Genomic DNA, 20,404 nt, shown 5'->3' with positions numbered 1-20,404 from the left:
TGCCCATCCACAGTACTCAGTGGAAATCTGGATTCCAGTCCTTGCACTGAGCGAGAATCATTGTCGTTGCGCACTTCACACTGGGGATGGAGCCCACAACCCCGGCATGTGCCCTGACATGGAATCGAACCATGACCTCCTGGTTCATAGGTCCAGGCTCAACCTTGGGACTTTTGTATTCAGTTACCTGGTCTAGATTCTAGAGTGAGGTCCTCCCAGATACCCGCAAGGCTGGCTCCATCCCCTTCAATTGTTTGCTCTGATATCAGCGACTCAGCGCATCCTATTTAGAACCAGAGGCCTACTCACAGTCCAGGAGCCCTCAGGGGATGTCGACTGACAAGCCGCAGTCAGACATCCTTAGAGCTGCAGCAGAGAATCTCCTGCCACTGCACTTGCCAGCCTTGAGCCCGGCTTCTGGCTGAGCAGCGCTCCCCCTGTGGGAGAGCACTGACCACCAGAGGGCAGCTCCTCCATTGAGCGTCTGCCCCCTGGTGGTCAGTGCATGTCATAGCTACCGATCATTCTGCTGTTGGGTTGATTTGCATATTAGCCTTTTATTATGTAGGACTAGAGGCCCAGTGTATGATTGAATCATGCACGTGTAGGGTCCCCTACATGCTTTCGCTTTTCGTGGTGGAGCTGGGTGCCTGTCTGCTGGTGCCGGAGCAGACAGGCACCCAGCTCCCCCACTTTTGATGGTCCGTGGCTGCTGAGGGGGGCTACCCTGCTGTTGAAAGGCTGCCGTGGACACCTGGCTACCCTGCTGTTGAGAGGTGCAGCTGGGTGTCCGTGGCAAGCCCCCTCAGCGGCCACGGATCTGGCCGTTGAGAGGCACAGGGGGCGGGAGTCCCGCCCCCTGTGCCTCTCAACAGCAGGGTAGCCCCCCTCAGTGGCAGCAGATCCGTGCCTCTCAATGGCCGGATAGGCCACCCCAAGTCCCGCCCCCCAGCCTCCCGCCGCCCAATCGTGGGCGTAGCGGAGTGATGGTAATTTACATGTTACTCTATTATTAGATAGGATTGTAGCACCATGTCCCAACTCCCTGCGCCAGGGTTTTGTTTTGCGTTCCCTCTTTGCACTATCACCAAAAGATGGCACCATCATGGAACAAAAGCTCAAGCTTTAGGGTTCCCTCAGTTCCCCGGGACTCTGCCATGGCTCAAGGAGGGTTCCCAGCAATTTGCTCCCATTATCCAATGTTTTTGTAAAATCTGCAAAAGTAATATTTTTACTGCAATCACTTAAAACTGCTCTCTCTACTGGATTCCTCCTTGTAATACTTTCCTTTGTGCTTAGTGGCATTTGAGATCCAGCTAGAGGATATCCAATTGGGAACATTTCAGTTTAGTAGAATACATTTATGGGTACAGTTAAGTTATTGCTGGTCTTCATGTGTAAGATATACCTACCATACACTGTGATCATTGAGTGTCCTCAATGAAAGGAATGTTTAAGGTTAATCAGGGCACTGGAAAGCTTGAAATTACCTGGAACCTTACAGTTCATGTAAGACAAAAATTTGATAGGGTTGCCCCAACTCTGACAATTCTCAAAATGTTCATGACATTACTAAAAAGAAATTGTGAAGTCAGTTTTTCTAAATTATCAGTAAAAAAAAAAAAAATAGGCCTAACATACTAGAGCAGCAATTTTCAACCGTTTTCATCTCATGGCACACAAACTAATAAAATTCTGTAGCACACCAAACAATATATTTTTTGCTGATCTGACAAAAAATAGGTATAATTTTTATTCATTCACACTATTGTGTTAGCTGTTGTCATTTTTTAATTTGACAATCTAAGAAAAAAGGTCAGTGACTAGCCACTGATTAAATAGTCAGGTATTGCATGTTTTATATTTCATATATATATAATTTTTATTGATTTCAGAGAGGGAGAGAGAGATAGAAACATCAATGATGAGAGAGAAACATCAATCAGCTGCCTCCTGCACACCTCCCACTGGGGATCGAGCCCACAACCTGGCATGTGCCCTGACCGGGAATTGAGCCTCGACCTCCTGGTTCATAGGTCACTGCTCAACCACTGAGCCACACCAGCTGGGCAGGTATTGCATGTTTTAAAAATTCTTGTGGTACACCAGTTGAAAATCACTATACTAGAGGAAAGACTAAGTCATCTTAACATTCTCATTATGGAAAATGATGACACAAAATTGTTGTCATAAAAAGAGTCCATCATCCCTGGCCCATGTGGCTTAGTTGGTTGGGCATCTTCCCATGCACCAAAAGATTAGAGGCTTGATCCCCAGTAGTGGGCATGCAGGAGGCAGCCAATTGATGTTCTGCTTTCATGTTTCTCTTTCCCTCTCCCTTCCCCTCTCTCTAAAAATCAATCATATAGCCCTAACTGGTTTGACTCAGTAGATAGAGCGTCAGCCTGCGGACTGAAACATCCCAGGGTCGATTCTGGTCAAGGGCACATACCCAGGTTGTGGCTCAATCTCCAGTAGGGGGGGTGCAGGAGGCAGCCAATCAATGATTCTCTCTCATCATTGATGTTTCTCTCTCTCTCTCTCTTCTCTCTCTCTCTCTCTCTCTCTTTCTGAAATCAATAAAAACATATTTTAAAAAATAAATAAAAATAAAAATCAATTATATGTATATGTATATATGTGTATATATATGTGTATATATATATATTAAAGGCGATCAAAGTGTATCAAATTAAAATAGAAGAAATTACGATGGAACTGTTTAAGAAAATTAACAAATACATTTCTTTTCTAGATTTTGTGATGTTTATGCTATTTTTCAGGTTTTTTTAAATTGCAAATTGCCATGGCTCAGAGGTCCATGGCTGCACCCCCAGCCCACACCAGAGCTGAGACCTCCTTCACAGGAAGTAGTGGCCATACCCCACCGTAAAACAAACAAACAAAAAAAGATAAAATAAAATTACAAATTGTAATTGCATGCTTTTTCCCATGATTTGTGTTGTAATTCCTTGTTCTAAATATTCTCTTTCCTACCAAGTTTTGGTTTTGAAATTTTCTATTCTTTATTCTTCATGTAAGCTTCGGTCACCAGAAACCTGAATCCCTTGTTTATAGCCATCTAACACACATTTTTAAAATTTATGACTTTCTACCTCTCCCCTTTACTAATTTGGAGAATAGTAAAGGCTCTGAGAAGACCTTCCTCATGGGCTACACTTTCTCCCTTTCCTTTGGTGATTCGTCCTCCTCTTTCTAGTCACTAAATAGTAGACTGCCCCTTCATCCTGGGGTTGGTCTCTTCTTGATCGATCTACCTTCCCGCCTCGGGTGGCTTATCCAATCCACTAGGTTTAAATATCACCCATGTGCTGTTGACTCCCCACATATCTCCATCCTGGACCTACCCCTGAAGTGGGCTCATGGCCCAAGTGAGTATCTGGAAGTCTAACTGGCACCTCAAACTCAACATGTCCTAACTGAGCTTCTGATTTTCGGCCCCAACCTTGTTCCTCCCACAGTTTCCCGCATCTTAGTTAAGGGCAACTTCATTCTCTTAGTTGCTCAGGCCACAGCCTGCAGAGCCACCCTTGACCTGACTCTCTTACACCACACATTTGATGCATTTTGTAGGCTCTATATTCAAAATCTTCCCAGGCTCAATTCTCACCACCGTGTCGCTATCATTCTTATCCCAACCTCCATCATCTCCCTTGTAATAGCTACCTCACTCTCCTGCTTCCAATTTTCAACCCGTATTTGCAGAATTGCTTTGAGTTGAAACAGGCCATTGCGTGGCAGCACGTGGAGTCTGCTCAGAAATGCAACTTTGATCTGAAAACAGCTGGAACTCCATTACAAACTAGGACATTTCTGAAAACAGGGCAATTTTGCAAGGCTCCCTTGCTAATGAAAACACAGTACTTTAAAGGGAAAGAAACTTCCAACAGACAGACCAAAAGCTCTTGGAATTTTACCTGGGGGAGTTGTTGAGAGAATTTAGCGGCTGAAAAACTGCCCTGATTCTCTTCATCTCTTGCCTGGGGTTTGAGGCAGGAACTTCTCTGACTCAGAGAAGCCATTAGTTATATTTTACAGTCGGCCTGGGCTCTTCAGCTGGGTTCATTTCAAGCTTCACCTCCCAAGAACCTCGTGTTTGTAGTTCCCTTACTGTCCTATTTGTCTCACTCTCCTGAGCATGGCCTATCTCACAGGCCCCTCTCCACCCTCCTTTACTGCAATAACGTGTGCGCGCTGGGAGAGCAGTAGCTCAGTCTTTATAAATCAGAACTAGAAGCATCCTTAAGGATCTTCTGGTATAGAAGTCCACTCGATAGGAGAAAAACAGTGAAGTAGCAAGCTTTTTCCTGACCACGTTAGTTGTATCCCTTACTTCTTTTCTTTGTTTAATCCTCAACCAAGGATATGCTTACTGATTTGAGAGAGAAAGGAAGGCGGGCAAGAGAGAAACATGTTCCCGACTGGGAATCGAACCCTCAACCTTACGGTGCACAAGACAACACCCCAACCGACCGAGTAACCTGGCCAGGGAGATTGTATCCCTTCTTTCATGGGATACAACCATGAAAGAATATTGACATGGAAGAATATTGTTCTTGCCCATAAATAAATATTCAATTACTTTTCTGAAAATACAGGGCCCTCTCTCTGTAGCCTAAAATAACAGTTCTGAAATTGTTAAAAATACAGTTGTCATGTTCTTTTTTTAAAAAATATATTTTATTGATTTTTTACAGAGGAAGGGAGAGGGATAGAGAGCTAGAAACATCGATGAGAGAGAAACATCGATCAGCTGCCTCCTGCACAACCCCTACTGGGGATGTGCCCGCAACCAATGTACATGCCCTTGACCGGAATCAAACCTGGGACCCTTCAGTCCACAGACCAACGCTCTATCCACTGAGCCAAACCGGTTTCGGCCAGTTGTCATGTTCTTGATTGGGGTGGTTGTTACATGAATGTATACATTTGTCAAAAATCATCAGCCTAGCCCGGCTGGTGTGGCCCAGTGGTTGAGCGTTGACCCATAAACCAAGAAGTCGCTGGTTCGATTCCCCATCAGGGCACATGCCTGGATTGTGGACTGGAGCCTCAATAGGGAGTGTAGAGGAGACGAACAATTGATGTTTCTCATCGATGTTTCTATCTCTCTCCCTTCCTCACTGAAATAAATAAAAAAAAATTTTTTAAAGAAATTCTCCAGCATATTAAAAAGTCACATAATCACCACATCATATTTTCAGATACTAGATAATTTCCCTACACACATTTTCATTATTCCATGTTTCATAAAGACAAGAAATATATTAATTTCCTTTTAACTCTACATAGGAAAAACAATAGCACAAGTATGACAACAAGTGACAACTGCCTTTAGGCCTCAATGGGGAGGTGACAGAGAGCAGTGGGGACTGTGGCAAACCAGAACACCCTTCCCCATCTGAAGGGAAAGTTGCTGTGCAGCTCCAACCACTGTTGTCATGTGGGACAGCTGGTCCTATATGGCCATACTTTCCCATTTGAAAGAGAATCTGGAAATCAAAAATTTTATGTGAAAGCTCTCAATTTTTATATTTTGGCAACCAGTTCAAATTACTCTAAAATACTGTAAAGGCCAACAGGATGATGGAAAGAATGAAAAGAAAGCCAACCTGCCCTAGCTGGTTTGGCTCAGTGGATAGAGCGTCAGCCTGTAGACTGAAGGGTCCCGGGTTCGATTCTGGTCAAGGGCACATGCCTGGGTTGCGGGCTTGATCCCCAGTAGGGGACGTGCAGGAGGCAAACAATCAGTGATTCTCTCTCATCATTGACGTTTCTATCTCTCTTTCCCTCTCCCTCTCTGAAATCAATACAGATATATTTAAACAAATATATATTTAAGAAAAAGAAAGAAAGAAAGCCAACGTGATGAATCTGGCTTGACCCAGTGTCATTATCTGACCTAGAACAAAACCTTCTTATGGGAAGATTGAGGCCCAAAAAAGGAAACACTCCCAAATCATGAGGTAAGTTGGGGCTGGACAGGACTTAAAACCCCGGGCCCTGGGTTTCCAGGCGGAAGCTTTTTCCACAAGGCAAACAGAGGTAGTTTCTTTGTCTCTCATCTAGTGCTTCATGTTTTATTTGATTGACCAAATATAAATGACTTGTGTATGAAAGCTTTAGCCTTAGGTCAAGTTCAAGCCAGTGTGATGTGCCCACTGCTGTGTAGAATTTGCATGCATCCTACCCTTATTTATAACAACACCAATAGGTATCCCTTTTTTGAGCACTAAATTTGTGCCAAGCTCAATACTAGGGGCTTTCCTCACACCATATCATTTGGTCCCGTGATAATCACATGATTTAGGTACCACTGTTACCTCTGTTTTACAGATGAGGAAACTGAGGCTTCGCAAGTAAAATGACTTGCTCAAAGCCATAGCCCCACATATTTACAGCTCCAAAGTTGATGGCCTTCACCACTGGGCTGGACTATCTTTACTCATTCATTCATTCATTCAGTCAGTCAGTCAGTCAGTCAGTCAGTCAAGTAGTTACAATGTGCTGGTGCCAGTTGCTGAGCCAGGAATTATGGGGGAATACAACTTCATAGAGCCAAGTTCCAGTCTAAAACCCTGAGGCTGAGGCTGAGTCCACATTCAACCCACATCCTATTCTTCTGATCCAAAATAACAAGTAGTTCTTGAAACACACAGCCGATTGGGCCATGTAAATTATACTTTAACAAAGTTGATTTAAAAATCAGCAGTAGCAACCACCTCTAGATGTTCAGGGGTCCTGCTCAAATTAAGATTGTGACAACGCAAACATAATCATAGACTAGGTTTCCTGGAGACCAGACCCTCGTGGTGTAGGAGGAAGACAACGGTCTTGACTGCTAGGACAAAGGGTTCGGATGCTACCTGAACTCAATGGGCAGGCAGATCCTAGAGACGTGAAGAGAATGGTGCTTTAGGCAGCTTGTGCACCGTGGTTCTGCAAGGAGAGACTGAAGGGATAAAGACTACTTTGGAGGTTATTACATGGAAAAAAAGGAGGGATAAATAATAGTTATTTCAGGGTACATTCAGCAAGCATGAGGTTTAAATACCCAGATGTCACTTATACTCTTTGGTTTAAGCAAGTTTCCAGCAGGCTCTTCATACTATCTAATAAAAGGGTAATATGCAAATTAACCATCGCTCCGTCACAAAGATGGCAGCACCCATAGCCACAAGATGGTGGCACCCAGTCCTCTCAGCCCTGCCAGAGTCCCCCAGTCCCGGGGGGAGGGGGGGAAGGGCGGCCTCTGAGAGTGGGCAGTGTGAACGGCCTGGCAGAATGCTTGCTTTGTCGCCATGGCAACAAGGCAAGCGTTCCACCCCAGCCAAGGGCCTCTGGCCAGACTGGGGTGCAGATGGGCCTCTGGGCCGCGGAGAGCCTCTGGGCAGCGGGCATGGAGCAGCCAGGCCCCGCAGAGAGCTACTGGTGCATGGATTCGTGAGCAGAGCTACTAGTTTTTTGTTGTTTTTTTAAGGTAGTATGATGGAGAGGACTTTTCAAGGTTCAAATCCCAGTTCTTCAACATTCTAGCCTTGTACCCTTGGACAATTCATAAATCTCAGGACCTCAATTTACTGATTTGCAAATGGGTATAATAATATCTACCCTCTAATGCCCTTGGGAGGGAGAACTAAGTGGTATAATATAATAAAGCACTTGGTAAGTGGTACATGGTCAATGTTTATTTCTTTCCTTCGTTTTCTTCTAGCTACAAGTGGAGTTGGCACATGTCCTTATCAGTTATGGGGCAGAGGAGTTCAAATAACATCTTCCTTTATATAGTACAGCGGTGAACCTCACAACGGTGCTCTGAGAGCACAGTAAATTTAACTGGGTTGAATCAGAGGAAAGAACATTTGCCTGGACACAGCCCTAGTCCCAAGAAAGCTGGACGTCGATGAACAATTCCTTTATCTCTCTGGTTTCAGCTCCTCACCTATAAAATAGCGATGGCCCTCTTTGTCCACCTCACAGAAAGGTGTGTGGGTATGTTGAATGAACTTGAGAAGAGTCTGGCTTTGGCTAGAAATGAAGATAAAGATTTATTCAAGGATCTTAGAATATACAAACTGGAAACAGAGCTAGGCAAAAACCCAGATGTGTTCCAGAGAAAAAAGAAAAGTTCTTATAGTGAAAAGTACATTCTTGAGAATTAGCCGCCCTGCCTTCTTAGCCCTAGGATTGGTCCAGATGTCAGAAAGTCTGGATACGTGAGTCCTGGGGAAGGGGTAATCAGAGGGTTATATGGAGGTCTGGTGTATGTCCAGATGTATGTCCAGGCATTTACACAGGACTGGAAAGTTAAAAGAGTAAGTTACGCCGAGGCCGGTTTGGCTCAGTGGATAGAGCGTCGGCCTGCGGACTCGAGGGTCCCAGGTTCGATTCCGGTCAAGGGCATGTGCCTTGGTTGCGGGCACATCCCCAGTGGGGAGTGTGCAAGAGGCAGCTGATCGATGTTTCTCTCTCATCGATGTTTCTAGCTCTCTGTCCCTCTCTCTTCCTCTCTGTAGAAAATCAATAAAATATATTTTTTTAAAAAAAGAGTAAGTTACCAGGCTAGTTAGAACAAGAATAGTCTTTCCTCACGCCTCTACCTTCATAATGTTAATAATTTTAGCAGCTTGGTTAAAGTGACTCCATTTTATATATCCCTTATCTTCACTCTTTCCTCAGGTGTAGGGTTGTGAAAATTCTTACAAAACAATGCACCGAGTTGCACTGTTGCTAAACTCATCACCTGTTTGCGGAATATTTTCCTATTTCCAGCTCTAACTTCTCCCATAGGAATGTACGTCAGCGGGAATGGATCCTGCGTCCAGAACCTCACACAGTTACCTGGCTCAGTGACTGGTTCTCGAACTGAAGCGTCGTTCCGGTGTAACTAAGTTGAATTAAAATTCTTTGTAAATCAGTGATCACCGCTGGGGTTACCGAGAGAATTCAGAATAAAGGAATCTATCGCATTTAGAAACTATCACTCCTTGGTTCGTGGTGATAGGCCAACATTTTAACATATCTTCGTTTTCCTACTTACACTGCGCTATTGTGGGAAATTCTTTTTTTTTTCCCCCACGTTCATCGATTTAAAAGATATACATATTTACCTCTCCCTAAAGTTTGGCTTCTTGACTTTCCTTTGCGATTGGCTGCAGACCATCTTAATGTGATTGGTTAAAGCATCTGCCCTTTACCTTTCCCGTGCTGCGACGGAGGAAATGGAAAAAAATAGTGTTTTAAATCTATTTTATTGGCTTCCGTGTAGCGACGTAGGGCTAGAACTTGGGTACTTCAAAAATATGATTGGCTTTTATGTCCGTCAGTCACACTGCCGGAAACCAATTCTATTGCCCGGTTGGAGGGAGGGGCTTAGGCTGGAAGGGTTTTCATTGGTTCGGAGCTCTCCAGCTCGCGACGCGAGCCCGTACCCGCTCGGTTGCCGTGGTTGCAGGTCGGGCCCACCCGCTCGCCCGCTGACAGCGAGGCTTAGGGAGAAGGGAAGTGGGTCGGTTGGTCGGTCCGGAAAGAGGATCCAGCAGCCGGGCCCGCGCGGAGCTGTTGCCATGGCAGCCGCCGCCGGGGACGCGGACGAAGAGCCGCGCTCGGGCCGCTCCAGCTCGGATGGCGAGTGCGCGGTGGCGCCGGAGCCGCTGACGGGCCCCGAGGGCCTCTTCTCCTTCGCGGACTTCGGGTCTGCGCTGGGCGGCAGCGCGGGCCTCCCGAGCCGGGCGTCCGGCGGGGCCCAGTCTCCGCTGCGCTACCTCCACGTCCTGTGGCAGCAGGACTCGGAGCCCCGCGATGAGCTGCTCTGTAAGATCCCCGCCGGCCGGCTGCGGCGCGCCGCCAGGCCCCACCGCCGCCTCGGGCCCCTGGGCAAGGAGGTGCACGGTGAGGAGCGCGCGGGGGGCGGGCCGGGCCCTCCGCCGGGAACAGGCCCCGACCTCACTCACCCCTGCCCCTGCCAATCTGGAGGCCTCCCCGCCCTCCCCCCCTCGCCCCGGCGTCCGATCCAAGAGCCCAGAGTGACACGCCTGGGTCTCCTTTCAGTAGTAATAATTATCACGTACACCAGTAACTGCTATGGACTATGAATGTAAAGAAAAAAATAAAGCCTTCCGCTCAGAACCCGTCCCCCCAGGCTTTTCACACTGGTAACTCCTGAATAGAAACTTTCCACCACTCCAGGGGGTTATTAGTAGATAATAACATGGGGCACTGCGGAATACTTTTACTGTCGGAGAGGGGAGGCCAGCGCCTGTAGCCAAGTCCTACCAACTTGTTTTAGTGCACAGACCTCGATTGGACTCCTCTACTTCATTCTGCCTTAAGCAAACTATAGAACCTTTCAGCCTTAGTTTTCTCATCTGTAAAATGAGTACAATACTTGCTTTACAGAGATTTTTGGGAGAGTTAAGTAAGGTAATGCACGTATAGATGTCAATCTGCTTTTGTTGTGCACCAAACACTGTTGTGATCATTTCTAATCCTCACAGTAAATTCTCATTGAGATCCAGATACTGATCCCATTTTACGGAAGAGGAAACTGGCTCCGAGAAAGTGCCTTCCTCCAAGTCACATAGCTAGAAACTGGTATGAGACCCCGGGTCTGCCAGACTCAAACTTCTGCTCTGATGTGTCTACCGTATTTGACCATTTTTCTGGTGACAAAGGCATTGCTTTCAACTAGCCTCTAATATAGAGGTAGTGTCATTGTAGGAGAAATTACCAAATTTAAGTAAGGCATTTGGGAATGGCTTATTTTAAAGGAGGATATAAGATTATCTGTGTCATCTGTTCACAGAGAGCTTCCATGTAAACATCTCATTTTGTCTTTGCAATAACTCACGGCTGTCAGGACGGAGCTCAGCCTTGTTTTGCCAAGGATAGACCTGAGCTGGGGTAGCTAACTGCTCAAGGCACCCAGCTGCTCCAGGTGCTACAGAATGTGGCTTCTGCACTAGTTGTGCCCCGTTCCTCCTGGTGCCCGGGGCAGCCTCTTGTATCCTGGCACCTCTCTTTCTCTTTAGGTGCTACTGTAGCTGCATGGTGGGTAGCTAGGAAGCTGTGCACTTTCTGCTTCATTGTGGCAGCTGCTGATTTTTGTTTTTTTACTGGTACTCTGTTACTCTCTCCACAGCTCTGAAGAGGCTGAGGGACTCCGCCAATGCCAACGACGTGGAAACAGGTGAGTGTGCAAAGCGGATCCAGCTCCGTGGGCTGGTTAGGGAAGAAAAATCCAGGTAACCGATACCTGGGAAGACAGTGCTTGAATTCATCCCGTCCGACAGCTCACCCTGTGGGCCCTGCTTCCCGTAGTTACTGTTTAACTGCAGTCATTTTGCAGAAGACTTGTCTGGCTTAGGTGCTCACTCTCCCATGCTTCCCCGTCACCATGAACTTCCTGATGTCTTAGTGTTTATCGCCCTGTGGGCTCCTTGATGGTGGGGACACATCTGCTTTTGTATCGCTGACACCCAGCAGGTTAGGAACTTTGGGGGACAGTCAGTTTTCGCTGCCAGGAGAGCCACCATCTGCACAGAGCAGCCACCTTCAGCTGCTCACTGAGGCTTTGTGGTAGTTGGGTCAGTGGTTCGCAAACTTGTTTTTTGGCAGAACATCTGGAAGGCAAGGGAGGGGCTCCTAGCAGGACACCACTCTGGTTTTCTTGTCATTGCTCTCTAGCGTTCACCCGCTGACAGGGCAGTAGCAATATCAAAGGTTCAACGGCAAATTAGAGGGAAAAAGTTAATTTTATCCACGGATTTAATCCTTTCTGTGAATCAGGGGCAAGTGGCCCCTTCGTTCCTACGGCTGCTGTAACAAATTGCCGCAAACACAGTGGTCTGAATCAACACAAATGTGTTATCATACAGTTCGGTGGGTGAGAGTCCAACACAGGTCTCAGGGCTGAAATCCAGGTGTCTGCAGGACTGTTTCCTCCTGGAGGCTCTGGGCGAGAGTCTGTTCCCTGCCTTTCCCAGCTTCAGGGTTCAGCAGCAGCGGACTGAGTCCTCGCACTGCCACTGCCGTCTCTATGGATCTCACCGCAGGGAAAGGGTCTCTGATTTCAAGGACTCAGGATAACATTGGGCCTGAGTAATCCAGGATAATTCCTAGCTCAGGGCCCCTAACCTTAATCGCACCTGCAGAGTCCCTTTTTGGTGTGTGAAGTAACATCCATAAAGTCTGGGGACTAGGGCGTGGCATATTGGGAGCGGATCCTTGTCTGCCTCATGTGGACATCGTTCTGTTGTGGTGGTGGGATCCTGTGGTCAACAGATAAAATGTGAGCGTAGATCAAGGCCAAGGGACAGGAAAGCCCACGTCCAGCAGGTGTGGAGAGGAGGCCGTTTACCTCGGGAGCTGGGGCGCTGCACTGCGGGCCTGGGAATGGCGCCCTCGTCCCTGGCAGAGCAGAGGGAGCGGGCCTGGGAATGGCGCCCTCGTCCCTGGCAGAGCAGAGGGAGCGGGCCCGGGAATGGCGCCCTCGTCCCTGGCAGAGCAGAGGGAGCGGGCCTGGGAATGGCACCCTCGTCCCTGGCAGAGCAGAGGGAGCGGGCCTGGGAATGGCACCCTCGTCCCTGGCAGAGCAGAGGGAGCGGGCCTGGGAATGGCACCCTCGTCCCTGGCAGAGCAGAGGGAGCAGGCCTGGGAATGGCGCCCTCGTCCCTGGCAGAGCAGAGGGAGCGGGCCTGGGAATGGCGCCCTCGTCCCTGGCAGAGCAGAGGGAGCGGGCCTGGGAATGGCGCCCTCGTCCCTGGCAGAGCAGAGGGAGCGGGCCTGGAAACTGGAGCGCTTTTCAACTCTTCACTTTGGTCTCTTTTCCACAAACTTTAATATTTTGGAATATTTAGGCAATAACCTGGATAGCTTTTCAAGGAAAAATGACAAGAGTTTTCTTTTTAATATCTCCAGTGTATGACCAGAGAATATTTTAATTATGCTTCCCTCCCACAGAAAGTCTAGTTCATCTCCTTTTGTTTTTTTCTAACTATAAGAGAAAGTTTATTTAGAAAGTCACAGAGGTAGAAAAAGTGAGCAGTGGAAGAAATGGGCTCAGGAAACAGGTTCTGGAGGCAGCAGAAGGGGCCCCTGGAGCTTAGGAGAGAGAAGGTAAAGGAAACGCCTGGGGGAGGGTGTCCTCCGGGGAGGGAGAGCGCACCAAGTCTAGTTCACCTTGAATCAGGTGTCCGTGTGGTGGTTTTACTATTTTGATAGAAAAGATGTAATTCAGAGCCTCTAACACACCCTTCTTCACATCTAAATGGCTCAGATTTGCCAGGCTCTTGCAGGCCTCTGATGGTGAAACTGGCTGTAGGATTAGCATTTTTCTTTCTTTCTCTGCATATTTATTATTGTGGGGTTTGTTTTGTGTGTGTATAGTTTAGCAATTACAGTGGGCACAAAATTTATCCTTTGCTATTGTTAAATCATAAGTGCTTTTCTGTGCGTTCATAATCATTTGAAATATTGAAATAATATATGCATCTAAAATGTTTTGGAAATTAGAGAAATATACAAGCAAAGCATCCATAATGTTAGGAGAGGAACTAATCTCTATTAATGTTCTGGTGACTCTCCTTCCGGTTCTTCCTGCACAGAGGAGTTTTCGTCATGGGCTTGCACACTGTGCTGTACACACAATTTTGTAGCCCGCCTAATTTTTTTTTTTTTCCGCCTAATTTTTGTATATCATAAACATCTTTCATGGTCCTTGTAACCGTTTGTTTTTCAAAATGGAAGCATCGTTTATTCCTATTTATAAAATGAATGTATGAGTGATATTTCTGAAGCTTATAAAGAGCAAAAATCATTTTATAATTCCATTCCCAGTCATAATCACAATATTTAATGGATGCACACTATGCCTTTAAAGGGGCAAAAACACCTTAACCAGTTTGGCTCGGGGATAGAGCGTCAGCCTGCGGACTGAAGGGTCCTGCATTCAATTTCGGTCAAGGGCATGTGCCTCGGTCGCAACCTCAATCCCTGGCCCAGGTTGGGGCATGTGCAGGAGGAACTGATCGATGTGTCTCTCTCATATTGATGTTTCTCTCTCTCTCTCCCTCCCTTTCACTCTCTCTAAAAATCAATGGAAAAATACCCTCGGCCTGGCCAGGCATAGCTCAGTGGTTGAGTGTGGACCTAAGAACCAGGAGGTCATAGTTCGATTCCTGGTCAGGGCACATGCCCCAGCTGCAGGCTCAGTCCCCAGTAGGGGGCATGCAGGAGGCAGCTGATCAATGATTCTCTCTCATTATTGATGTTTCAATCTCTCTCCCTCACCTTTCCTCTCTAAAATCAGTAAAAATGTATTTTTTTAAAAATGTCCTTGGTTGAGGATTAACAAAAAAAAGAGGACCAAAAAAGAGTGATTTAGTCACACATTTGCACGTTGGTATTTCATTTCTTTTCTTTTTTTTATTGATTTTTTACAGAGAGGAAGGGAGAGGGATAGAGAGTTAGAAACATTGAAGAGAGAGAAACATCGATCAGCTGCCTCCTGCACACCCCCCACTGGGGATGTGCCTGCAACCAAGGTACATGCCCTTGACCAGAATCAAACCCGGGACCCTTCAGTCCACAGGCTGACGCTCTATCCACTGAGCCAAACCGGTTAGGGCGGTATTTCATTTCTAAGATAATTTCCCAGGTATAGGATTATTACATCAAAGAGTATGCCTATTTTTTTTTTTTTTATTGATTTCAGAGAGGAAGAGGGAGAGAGAGAGAAACACCAATGATAAGAGAGAATCATCAATTGGCTGCCTCCTGCATGCCTCATTGGGGATCGAGCCCACAACCCAGGTATGTGCCCTGACCGGGAAACGAACCCATGACCTCCTGGTTCATAGGTCGACACTCAACCACTGAGCTATGCCGGCTGGGCGAGTATGCCTATTTTGATGGCTTCTAGTAGATGTTGCTAAAATGCATTCCAAAGACTGTAACTGCACAAATCACGAAATAGGACTGGATACCTTAGGTTTCTGTCTCTATGATACTGGCTATCTTTTGGTGATTGCACTGATGAACACTAAGATAGCCTGAAGCTCTTATGTCTCCTCCACTCTCCTTAACCCTTTCCTTCATTCACTTATTCACTCAGCCAGCAACATTCATTGAACAACGTAAGTAATATTAAGATAAACAAAACCAAACCCCTACAACATAGTTGGAGAAGAAGAATATTAAAGCAATACCATTTCTAAGACAAAACTCCCCCAAAAAACGAAGTTATGTATTCAGTTGGAGAGGTGTTAGTTCTGGAGGCAGAAAAGCCTGGTTTTATATCCCAGCATGGCCTCCTGAACACGCGTCCTCTGGTCTGTAAAATGGACGTGAGACCTTGCTGGGGGGCCGAGGGGCTTGGCAGTCAGATACCTGGCCCCAGGCTGGGGCTCAGTGTACAGCAGCAATTACTCTGAAAGAGCAGGTGAATGTCAGAGCAGCAGGATGAACAGGGCATGAGAAGCAGGACAAGGACTGGCTAAGTCAGCTGAGGAGACAAGAAGGATTCATGGAGGGGGAGATATCTGGGCGTTGTCGGGAAGGACTCAAGTCCTTGAGAGGTTTGCTGAGGCAGACGAAAATGCTGCCCTAAAATGATGTCTGGCAGCAATTTCTCCATTTTAGTTGGACATGTACATCTAATACCTAATGCCTCCCATTTTAAAATGGCTCCATACTTTTCGAAGAAGGAATGTCACATCCATTATTCTCATCACAGCAGCTCTGGAGTTGGCAGGGCAGAGATTACTCCCATTTGGTGGTGAATTAGAGCCCAAAACAGCCTTCTCGCTCCCAGCCCAGCTCTTTCCACTGCCCAGGCTATTGGCAGTGTCTTCCTTTCCTTTTAGCTTAGCTTAGCCTGGGATTAGTCTGTGTGGCTCCAGAACCTCTGCTCTGTCCACTCTAAAGGGCTGCCTCCTGGGAGCAAAGTAAGCCTCGAACAACAGCTGGGCAGCCGTGTCCAGCTGGAGTAGGTGTGCATCTAAATTCAGGTAGTGGCATGGGACTGGGGATTTCTGTGACTCTAGAATTCCTGACTCTGAGGGCCAGAATCCTTCTACGATGTCCTCTCCCTAGACAAGTAGTTGGAGCACCCAGAATCTGGCCATCCGTGTACCCTCAGGAGAACAAGTCCCTTGAGGGTAGTCCCCGTGGGACTAGCTCTCCCATGCATGATCAGTGCCTTGCCTGGAAGGGCCCCTGAGCATCCCTCCATCCCCTGGGACTGCAGCTTAGCTAACACTGTCACTCGCCCCCCCCCCCCCCCCCGCCCCCGTCTTGGTGGTCCCAGTGCAGCAGCTGCTGGAAGATGGTGCAGATCCCTGTTCAGCGGATGACAAGGGCCGCACAGCTCTACACTTCGCCTCCTGCAATGGCAATGACCAGATTGGTGAGTCCTAGAGGGGGGGCAGTGAGCGGGCTGGAAATACTAGTTGCCTCTCTCCGGAGGTGCTGGGGAAGACCTGTCTGCACAGCCGGGGCGGTGCCCGCTCCTCTCCGAGCCTGTGGATCTGGCACTGCGAGACTAGGGAAGGGGTTCAGCTGGGAAAGACTATGATTGCCTCCGCGGTTGGGGCCAGTCCTTCAAGACATCAGGCCTCGTTTACTCAGTGCCCAGGCCAGCCGCGGGACAGCCCTTTTATTTAGGAGTCTTTTTTGGGTGGGGTATAAGGTATAAACCAAACGCTCTATATGTCTACACTGTTGTAATCACCACCCGGATTAAGATTTGAGCAGGCACATCACAAAGATACATAAATCATCAAAAAACATAAAAAAATATATTAAACATCATTAATCACTAGGGAAATAAAAATTGAAAGCATGGCTTCCGGTCAAGATGACAACGTAGGTAAATGTGGTCTCACATTCGCGCACAACCACGTCAAAAACACAAGTCAACCACAGAACCACCGTCGTTCAGAACCACCCGAAATCTAGATGAACAGAAGTCCTACAACTAAGGATATAAAGAGGCCACACATAGACACAGACAGCAGTGTGGTGATTACAAGAAGGAAAGGGGGGGCGGGTAGGAGAGGGTAAAGGGGTGATAAATGGTGATGGAAGACTTGCCTTGTGGTAGAGCACACACAATACAACATACAGATTCTGTATTAGAAAACTGTACTCATGAAACCTATATAATTTTATTAACCAATGTCACCCCAATAAATAAGAACCTCCCCCCCGCCCCAAATCTTAGTCCTTTAACACTGCATAGGGCAGGAGGCCCTCCCGGAATGCTCAGTTCCTGGCCCTCGCTGTCCTGCACATGAACTCTCTGAGTGAGCAAATGAATGAAACAAGGGACCATGTTTAGTTCCCGTATCCACACTTTGAGTGAGCCTCTGCAGCTAGGTTAGGGGTGGGGGTTAGGGTCCAGTCCGTGGGAGCCTCTGACAGCTCCTCTTGGGTTTTCCCATTTCCAGTGCAGCTGCTCCTGGACCATGGGGCCGATCCCAACCAGCGAGACGGGCTGGGGAACACGCCACTGCACCTGGGTAAGTGCCTGCAGAGCTGCCAGGACACCTTCTCTGTGGCCCAGACAGGCTCCTCTGATGAAGAGCCTGGGGTCCTCAGGCTCCCAGCAGGACCTCCTGTCATCTCGGGAGAGCCTCAGCTCCCGGTGTGGGTGCCATGGACTTCCCGGGCAGTCACTAGCTGGCCGTGCCCTGAGCGTAGCTGATTGAGGCACCTGAATTGGCTCAGCAGCAGCTCTGCTAGGGGAGGTGAGACCTGCAGCTGGTTCCTGCCCTGTGGCTGCTTCACTCCATGGCTAACAGTGAGGCCGGTACCAGCTCCAAGCTCAGTGTCCCCACTGGCACAGGGAGGGAGCCGGACTTGATTGCTGAGTCCCACCGAGTTGCTGCTTTGGTGATGCCTTCCAGGAGGCATGACCTGGCACAGGCACACTCGGAGACAGTCCTGCTCCCTCCAGCAGGCACACAGGGCCAAGCCCTGGTGGTCCTGCACTCTCAAGTCCCTGTTCTTCCTCAGCGGCCTGCACCAACCACGTGCCTGTCATCACCACCCTGCTGCGAGGAGGTATGTGGCACCTTCCCCGCCTCCCTCCTCTCTCGCACCCTCACCCCGGTGTGCTCACCTCGGCCTGCTCCCACAGGGGCCCGTGTAGATGCCCTGGACCGAGCTGGCCGCACGCCCCTGCACCTGGCCAAGTCAAAACTGAGCATCCTGCAGGAAGGCCACTCCCAGTGCCTGGAAGCCGTGCGGCTGGAGGTGAAGCAGGTGAGTGCCCCTCTCATGCTCAGCCGTGGCACCCAGCAAGCACTGGACAGACACCCCGCCTCCAGCACCATGGCTCCCGGGTCACTTCACTCTGACCCCGGTTGGTACCTGCTCCACTGTGCCTCTTGGCAGCAGCGTTAGGCCTCTCTGTGCCTCCTAGCTGGGACCCCGCAGCCCAGCCCGCCCTCTCGTTTCAGATCATCCAGATGCTGAGGGAGTACCTGGAGCGCCTGGGGCGGCACGAGCAGCGGGAACGGCTGGATGACCTGTGCACCCGCCTCCAGATGACGAGCACCAGAGAGCAGGTGAGCCGTGGCCGCAGGTCCAGGCCCCGGTCTGGCAGGAACCACAGGGCCAGTCCATCCTGCTCTGAGCAGCCAGACCCTCATCGCAGAAAGAGGCCGTGGCTGTGGGTTGCAGCCCACTGTGACCTCAAGCCTCTGCCCACTTCCTTTGAAGCTGCTGGTGGCCCTTCTCTCTGGGTCTGAGACCACCTGCTGTCAAGGATTGACCCTTGGACAGCTGTCCACTGTCAGAGTGAAGCCACCACACGCCTCGGGAGGAGAGACAGTGCCTGCCCTCCAGGCCTGTGGTATTGGGAAGAAGACCTGGGGGCCTGGCACCTAGGCTGGTCTTGGAACCCCCATGACAGAGCCTCCCTTTTGTCCCGCAGGTGGATGAGGTGACCGACCTCCTGGCCAGCTTCACCTCCCTCAGCTTGCAGATGCAGAGCATGGAGAAGAGGTAGCAGGAGGGGCTCCCTGCCTTCCGCCCCGCCCCTGCCCACCTGCCCACCTGCTCTCGTTACAAGGAAAGCCTGACGCCGGGACTGGGAGCTGCACTTGTCTGCAAGGCCATCGTCCTCACCCCGGATGCTCTGGGCCAGAGATGCTCTCACCAACCTCAGAGCCTCTCCCAGCCATGGTCTCCGTCCTCTCTGAGCTGGGACCACAGCCCCAGCTTCTTCCTCTGGCCCCCACGGCACTGCAGCCACCTCAGCTCTGGCCGGCCGGCGCAGTCCTGGCAGGGTCACCCACTCCGTGGTCCCTGGCACCCTCAGCAGGCCCCAGGCCCTCCCTGTCTCTTCCCGGTCATGGGCTTGTTGCAGCCAGCAGGGCGTGGCTTCAGGCAGGTGCCCTCGGGCCCACGGAGCTCTTGGAGGGCCCTGCGCCTCTCACCAGCATTAGATTTAGACTTGGCACCTGACTGTCAAGGACGCATTGCTGTGAGTTTCTCTGGGTGGAAGGAGAGGGTTGGTAAAGCCTACACCCTAGAAATACAGGTTAGGAAGGGCCCTGCTAAACCCAGAGCAGAAAAGCCCAACCCTTGGTCTCCCAGTCACGAAGCGCCGGGAGGGCATGGCAGCCTAGCTGTAGGGGGCTGAACAGTGGCCCCAAGGTGTCCATGTTCTCAGCCCAGGAACCGGTGGCCTCTCGTGGCAAAAAGACTTGGCCGATGTCACGAGTTAGGATCTTCAGACAAGGCGGTTACCCTGATTGTCCAGGTGGGCCTGAGGTGGTCACAGGGACCGTCTGAGAGGGAAGCAGATCAGAGAGGAAGTAGGGGGTACGGTGACGGAGCAAGAAGCTGTTCATGCAAGGAAGGGGTCACGCCAAGGAGTGCAGGCGGCCTCCAGAAGCCGGAAAAGGAAGGGATGGATTCTCCTCGGAAGGAACTAGCCCTGCCGACGCCTTGACTTTAGCCCCGTCAGACTCTCAGAATTCTACCATCCGAACGTGAGAATAAATGTGTGTGGTTTTAAGCCACTAAGTCTGTGGTAATTTGTTGCAGGAAACTAATATACTAGACAAGGCTCAGAACTCCCTGGGAAGGAGGGACCCACTCCCCGCCCCCCGCCCCCGCCGGAGCACATGCCCTTGTTGGGGACCAAGGGGAGGCACTGCCTGGCCAGCCCTCCAAGGAGCCGTCTGATGACAGCATGAAGGCAGTTTGCCTGGGTCATCAGTCAGGCCCACTCTGGCTCTGCCCCACTTGCCATCCCACCACAGTGGGATTCTGGCTACTTTTCAGAGGAGGGGAGCTTCCCCAAATCCCAGCTTCCTCAGATCTGAATTAAACTCCTGGCACCCAGGCGCTCCCAGACCCTGAAGAAAACGGG

The 20,404-nt window shown here is 49.3% G+C and overlaps 1 protein-coding gene and 1 long non-coding RNA gene across 2 annotated transcripts; one reads left to right on the top strand and one right to left on the bottom strand.

Annotated features, from left to right (window-relative positions):
- Positions 1 to 7,694: 7,694 nt before the first annotated feature.
- Positions 7,695 to 9,248, bottom strand: LOC114232648 (uncharacterized). The gene is made up of 2 exons (XR_008556547.1): positions 9,132 to 9,248; positions 7,695 to 8,049 (listed from the first exon to the last, which is right to left on the bottom strand). It is a non-coding gene; the product is annotated as an uncharacterized LOC114232648 (long non-coding RNA).
- A 180-nt stretch (positions 9,249 to 9,428) lies between these two features.
- On the top strand, positions 9,429 to 20,051 carry ANKRD54 (ankyrin repeat domain 54). The gene is made up of 8 exons (XM_008144642.3): positions 9,429 to 9,912; positions 11,162 to 11,209; positions 16,328 to 16,426; positions 17,469 to 17,540; positions 18,037 to 18,084; positions 18,161 to 18,285; positions 18,483 to 18,590; positions 18,959 to 20,051. Exons 1-8 carry the CDS (start codon positions 9,588 to 9,590, stop codon positions 19,031 to 19,033), a joined length of 900 nt encoding a protein of 299 aa, XP_008142864.1. The 5' UTR covers positions 9,429 to 9,587; the 3' UTR covers positions 19,034 to 20,051.
- The last annotated feature ends 353 nt before the right edge of the window (positions 20,052 to 20,404 follow it).

Source organism: Eptesicus fuscus, chromosome 7 (assembly GCF_027574615.1).
Source record: "Eptesicus fuscus isolate TK198812 chromosome 7, DD_ASM_mEF_20220401, whole genome shotgun sequence".
NCBI lineage: Eukaryota > Metazoa > Chordata > Mammalia > Chiroptera > Vespertilionidae > Eptesicus > Eptesicus fuscus.
The sequence above is the reverse complement of the archived record's forward strand: the minus strand, read 5'-3'. Positions and strand labels throughout refer to the sequence as shown.

Coding starts and splice junctions, on each gene's coding strand:
- ANKRD54 (XM_008144642.3), top strand. CDS start 9,588: ATGGCAGCCGCCGCCGGGGACGCGGACGAAGAGCCGCGCTCGGGCCGC. Junction 17,541..18,036: donor GAACACGCCACTGCACCTGG/GTAAGTGCCTGC, acceptor GTTCTTCCTCAG/CGGCCTGCACCAACCACGTG. Junction 18,085..18,160: donor CACCACCCTGCTGCGAGGAG/GTATGTGGCACC, acceptor CTGCTCCCACAG/GGGCCCGTGTAGATGCCCTG.